Source organism: Leptonotus elevatus, chromosome 8 (assembly GCF_054856555.1).
Source record: "Leptonotus elevatus isolate MCC_2025b chromosome 8, RoL_Lele_1.0, whole genome shotgun sequence".
Taxonomy (NCBI): domain Eukaryota; kingdom Metazoa; phylum Chordata; class Actinopteri; order Syngnathiformes; family Syngnathidae; genus Leptonotus; species Leptonotus elevatus.
In genome coordinates, this window is record NC_141246.1 from 25,990,436 (window position 1) to 25,996,694 (window position 6,259).

The window sequence follows — 6,259 nt, forward strand, 5'->3', positions numbered from 1 at the left end:
TCGAATCTCCACATCGTCCTGGCCCGCGGCAGCCAGAATGCATGCGGGACCAACGCCACGCATCTCCAGGTGAACACCCGCCGGGGTGGGGGCGGCAGTCTCCAGCACCCTGTCGCGCTGGAACAGGCAGTTGACCGGCCCGACGGGGACATGCCTCCGGTCCCACCATCCGAATTGATTGGAAGGACGATCCCCGGCTACAGGCATGGCCGACCGGGGTTCGCCACCCTTGCGGATGTCTCTACCGCCGATCCTTCGAGCACCTCGCTGTACTGGACCGGGAGCAGAAATCCGGATAGCTGACTGCCCGGTCGTGAGCTACTGCCTCTTCTCGGCAGCGCGGGAGCAGAACCAGCCGCACCCAACAGGCAGCTGTGCTGACTATTGATGAGTTATTAACATTGTTTTTTAGTTTTAAATTATATTTTAGCCGTTTATAATTATGTTAACTCAGTATGGCTGTATGAATAGACCTATATTCTTATCTGTGTTACTTTCATGAGAAAGAGCAACGGGTCTGTCTATTCATTCGTAATCTAAAGGGAGGTTCCGGGGATTTTGCTGTGTCGGAAGGGAGTCAGGCTTATTATTATTGTATTTTTTCTAATCTGATTTATACCCATGGGAACGGATTCTCTTGTATTCAGTTGTAACCAGGTGTGTTGTGGGCTGACCTTTTTATGAACCCTTTTTGTGAATAAATAACGATGTGAGCTGGAAAGAAAGATCACATTTGAACAGAGACATCGCTTGGATGGTTTGTCTTATGTGGACCAGAAGCTTCTGGTAATTAAAACCTTTGCAAAGGAACTTCTTCAACAGAATCTCACCATTCAGTTAATTGAACACGCAAAGAGTACAATACTTAATATTGTCTACTCTAACAAATGGTGACCGCCGACGCTGAATTATAACGAATGGTCTCCTCCGTTGAACCAAACGGATGGTGTTGTTGACGTTGAGCAGGCTGCGGCGTTCCTTGACGGGCGGAATTTCTGGCGCCATATTAATTCCGGTAAGTGGAGATCTTTATCCACGTAGAAGAAATTTTGTCTGTCTGGTCCGCTGCAGCTGGTTTTTTCGTCTTTCAAAATTGTCTAAATTTTAAAAGAGATCTGTGTGAACGAGTGTAGTTTGATGTCGTTCTATTGTGAGTTGTGATAATTCCGACGATATTGAACTAAACACGTCGTGGAGTGGTGCATTTGAAGGTGACGTGATGCAGACTCGAAGTGATGAAGCTTTTTTTGTACAGGAAGAAATAGCGGTTAATTTTTTGATTTGTTTTGTTTTTCGTCAACGCTATGAAGAATCCTTAGACCATAATATATATTGAAGATTATGGTATGCGCTCTGCTTTTTAAGCAGTTTTGGCCGATTTGGGGACGAGTATCATATTTGTTCATGGCTCTTATTGAAAAAGTCCTATTTACACGTAATATGTTTTTTAAAAAAAGCGCCTGTTTGAAATTGAACAGAAAGGGGTCCAGGTTGATTACAGCGATGATTGGATTTTGTATCACTGTATTTGCAATCGAGAGATTACGTGATTTATTTTGTTGGCGCTTCTACAATATGTAGTTTTGAGGTCAGGATTCCCGTTTGAATTCCTTTTGTTCCACGGTTGAGTTCGTTAGTGCGTGACAAATTTCTTAAAAAATAAGCGCCTTGCAAAAAATTTTGCAATAAAGGGAGAACAGTTTAGCTCAGCGGGATTGGGTAACCGCTGTGTATAAACGAGAGGTCACGTAATTCTTATGTCTGTCTGTGTGTGGCCATATGTGTTAACATATTGAACTATTAATACTAAAAGTGAGACGTCACTGTATTAAAACCGAATGTATACATCAAAAACTACAAACAAAAATGGAGGTGATTTCGACCCGGATACAGAATGGTTTGTCCTGAATGCGCTTCCGGTTCAGCGAAAAATAAAAGCGTCGATGAACAATGAAAAAACGAACTATGGATCGATTGTATACAAAGCTTTCGCTGGACAAAATGGTATGTCAGACTTTTGTATTTTCTTTGTTGGTAATGGAAAAAGGCTGAATTTGATGCTAAAATGACTCCAGCATTTGTGGAGCAGTTTACGGATGGGTTGTTCAAAGTTACCCGTTTACTGAAATCACCGTATAAAACTGCAGTTTGAATGCTATAAGATTTGTAGACAACGAATTGAAGGAATAACACCGTTTATTTTTTTATAATGACTGAAGAGTGTGTGCGTATGCATTTGAGTGTGTGACCTAGCTTTTAAAAAAAAGGTGGGGGTTTGTAAGTGAGAAGTGTGCATATGGGGATTTTGTTTGTTTTTCTTTAATATTTTAACTAAGTTTGGTGTTGTTTTGTGTGAGATGATACTGTTGTGATAGTGGCGTTTGTTTTATTAATGGGAATATGATAAAATAGGTTTTGCGATTTATAATGTTAAGATTCCCCCCCCCCCTTCCCCCGTTTCTAGGTTAGAAAAAAAGGTGGGGGCTGAGCTGTGCGCTGTGAGCATAATGTGTCCTCGTAATGGGACTCTTTTTTTGTCAAAATGGTAAGAGAGGAATGATAAACAATATAAAATAAGTAATAGTATTTGAAAGATATTGTTGAGTTTTTGAAAAAAGAATATTAAATTAGTGTTTTATTTTTATTTTTTATTTTATTTTATTTTTAGTGACTGAGCTAATAAATCTTTATACTTTAATGATTGATGACGATGGTTAATTTGTTAACTTTCCCTTTTCGGGACAAATGAATAAAGAGTAATGATAAAATAATGGCATTTTGTTTGAGAGTTGATATAATTATGCCTACATCTTTATAGCTATGGCTGGAAGTAAGATAGTTGAATAAGGAGTTATGAATGTTTTTGGAATTGACATGTTGATAATGATTTTTAATATTTGTTTTTTTTTTCTGAGTGTGTCATTTCAGAAACTGATGTTTGAGTTCCAAGGCAGATGAGGGTTTGATGGCCTTCACTGATTACAAACTGCGAACGGGATGCGCCCCAGCTGCTGATACGTTGTATGGCTAATAGCTATTTGAAGGGGTATTGGAAAAAAAAAAAAAAAAAATGAGGCTGTGTTTTTTACGAAACAATTTTGAGAAAGCAGGGAGTGAACTGTCTTGCTATGATCCCATATCCTCAGTCTGGCATTTTTAAAGCATTGTATCAACGAATGTGCATTTTTTGATCAGGTGAGCTCTCAGAAAGACTGTGTGTCATCGGATCCACATTGCAGACAGCGTCTGAATGGATGTGGCAGAGATCAAAGGTCAAAAGCCGCAGAGCAACAGTCTTCTCGTCCTGTGCCTAAGAAAAACATGATGTTCAAATTCCTCAATGCCCAGTGACTGTGTATACGCCTCATTCTAGTGACTTCTCCCCTATGGCTGTTTTGCATCTAGAGGAAATCTAAATGCCTGCTCTGAACATTGCTGCCACAGCAGCCGCCATGCTGGCCAGGACTGAACATTGACAACAGCTGCCGTCCTGCCTTTTGCTGGGGGTCTGGACTGAGAAAGTTGGTGGTCGGAATGAGATGTGATCCATTCAGTAAAATGCTACATAGTGATATGCAGGGCATTTTTAATGTGTTGAGTGGGGAACTGTGATCTATAGCAAGATATTTCAGAAAATTGAAAACGACATATGTAAATTTGAAATGAGGGATTAAGAAAATTTATTTCAATCTATAGCCTACTAAATTTTTGCCTATATTTTTGGGAGAATCAGTTTCTGAATTGGTACAATGGGAATTCTATTAATATGTTATGTTATGATATATTTTTATTTTCCCCGTGAGGAACTTTTTTGGACTTCGTCCAGCTGCAGCTATAGTATAAAATAAATAATAGAATAGAATGAGTAGTAACGAGTAAAAGACTAACTAAGAGTTTGATGGCTAAATTAGATTTTTTTTTAGCACTGTGATTTATAAATCCCAGAAATATTTTGTGTGCTGTGTTTTTTTTTTCTTATGAGCCCCGCTAATATGTGAAAGATTAGCAGTTTGAAGATGATTTTTAGTTAGATTAATTTATGGAAATGGTAGATATTTGTGAATTTTGTGTGATTTTATCCTCAGCCCCACTAATCTGTAAAAGAGGTGAGGTTGATTGGCAGTTTAAATAATTTTCGGGACTCTAGGAGAATTAGAGTAATATGGTTACCTCTATTTTTATGGCCCCAAAGTCATCATATATTAGTGTCTTAAGTTGTATCTGCTTATGTTTAGTTTTATAGTGTTTTGTAGCTCTTTTGTTTATCTCATAGCCTGATTTAGAGGGTTGAGTTATTTATGACGTTTTTTGAGAAAGGAGGTCTCTATTTTGTCCTCCCTTTATCTTGACATGTTTGAAAAAATCAGTGGATCTTTGTCAAATGAGGGAGTTTATGTTTAAGAATTTAACCAATGTAGACGAGTTAGAAAATTAAAATCAAACTTAAAAACGAAATTAAAAAGGTTGTGGGGTATCGGCCTACACTCCAATTGACAGGATGAGTTTGAAAATGATAATCCACAGTTTGAATATGAAGAAATCTATCAGAGGAAATCGATCGCAAAGTAAGTCTGAAGCAAGCAAGGACAATAATGCATATTCGCCGAATGAAGGTAATTATATTATATTATATCTTTTATCTCAGAATCATATTTGAAAAATGTAATGTTTGGAGCCCAGTGTTTGCAAAAGAGTATAGATAATATGAATATATGTGAGTTTTTCCCAGCATGCCAGGATTCGGCCGGTCATGGGATTCTGGGAAGAGAATAAGATATGAAAGGCACAGTTATGAAAATTTAGAACAAATTTAGTCATGGTAAAAAATTACCTATTATTGAACAAAACCTATTTGAAAGATAAATATTTACAAGCTCTGTCTTATATTAATGAATGAGCGAATGTCATTCAACTCAATCAAGGGCTGGGCTCTATTTTAATGTCACAAAAATAGATCTTTTCCTGTTCCAACAGCACAGGACCTACGGATCTTAATCAAATAACATTTACTAATCCCAACTAACAAAAACTATCAGGGTTTTTTCCTCCAAATAAAATTTATGTGAGTTTATGAGAAACTAAAAATGAAAAGTTTCTGCACTCAGGAGAACGGCCCCAGGGGGTTGATGAGGAGAAATTCCACAACTGGAAAGGAGACGTGCCAGGCTCGGCCATCTCATCAACTGATGCTCTCAGGTGGAAAGGAGAGACGAAATTCCACAACTGGAGCATCAATCTTATCACCTCCGACCTGGAGCCACGTCAGCTGAATCCGTGCCCGGTTCCGGAGCTGCCGTTTGAGGACATCAGTCAACGGATCAAGAGCAAGTGCCTTTTCTTGGGCAATCATTCCTTTGATCAGTCACATTTTGGGCAGAATAATCCCAGGTGACAAATCGAAGAATTTGGGTAGTCTACCCCAAATTCTTAAAGAAGAGACGAACTATTGCGACACTCTTTTCATTAAAAAAAAAAAAAAAAAGACCTTCAAAGAACTTCATCACAAGATGGCTTCAAAGAACACATATTCGTCTGCCGATACATTGCGACACTTTTTAATGAACAACATTTTATGTTAAGCCTCACATATGCTATGCTTATTTCACTAAAAATCTTTTAAATGTATAAAATTGTTTTTTAATGTCAAATGATTGCTAAACTACCTCCTCTTCTGCTAAAGGGATGTTTTAAGGATAATTATTTTTACCACACAACCATTGCAAAAAAAAAAAAAAAATGTTTTAATGTGTTGAGCTCTCAAGAGCTCAAATGAGGGAATGATGAGTTATTAACATTGTTTTTTAGTTTTAAATTATATTTTAGCCGTTTATAATTATGTTAACTCAGTATGGCTGTATGAATAGACCTATATTCTTATCTGTGTTACTTTCATGAGAAAGAGCAACGGGTCTGTCTATTCATTCGTAATCTAAAGGGAGGTTCCGGGGATTTTGCTGTGTCGGAAGGGAGTCAGGCTTATTATTATTGTATTTTTTCTAATCTGATTTATACCCATGGGAACGGATTCTCTTGTATTCAGTTGTAACCAGGTGTGTTGTGGGCTGACCTTTTTATGAACCCTTTTTGTGAATAAATAACGATGTGAGCTGGAAAGAACGATCACATTTGAACAGAGACATCGCTTGGATGGTTTGTCTTATGTGGACCAGAAGCTTCTGGTAATTAAAACCTTTGCAAAGGAACTTCTTCAACAGAATCTCACCATTCAGTTAATTGAACACGCAAAGAGTACAATACT

General features: G+C 37.9%; 1 protein-coding gene across 1 annotated transcript; it reads left to right on the plus strand.

Moving 5' to 3' along the window:
* Positions 1-1,705: 1,705 nt before the first annotated feature.
* Positions 1,706-6,047, plus strand: LOC147170309 (uncharacterized). Its single transcript, XM_086083208.1, has 2 exons — positions 1,706-2,004; positions 5,106-6,047. Exons 1-2 carry the CDS (start codon positions 1,839-1,841, stop codon positions 5,390-5,392), a joined length of 453 nt encoding a protein of 150 aa, XP_085939334.1. The 5' UTR covers positions 1,706-1,838; the 3' UTR covers positions 5,393-6,047.
* Positions 6,048-6,259: the final 212 nt, after the last annotated feature.

Excerpts from the sequence above, each read along its gene's own strand:
- LOC147170309 (XM_086083208.1), top strand. The coding sequence starts at position 1,839 with ATGTATACATCAAAAACTACAAACAAAAATGGAGGTGATTTCGACCCG. Across the intron at positions 2,005-5,105 it reads AGCTTTCGCTGGACAAAATG|GAGAACGGCCCCAGGGGGTT; the intron begins GTATGTCAGACT and ends TTCTGCACTCAG.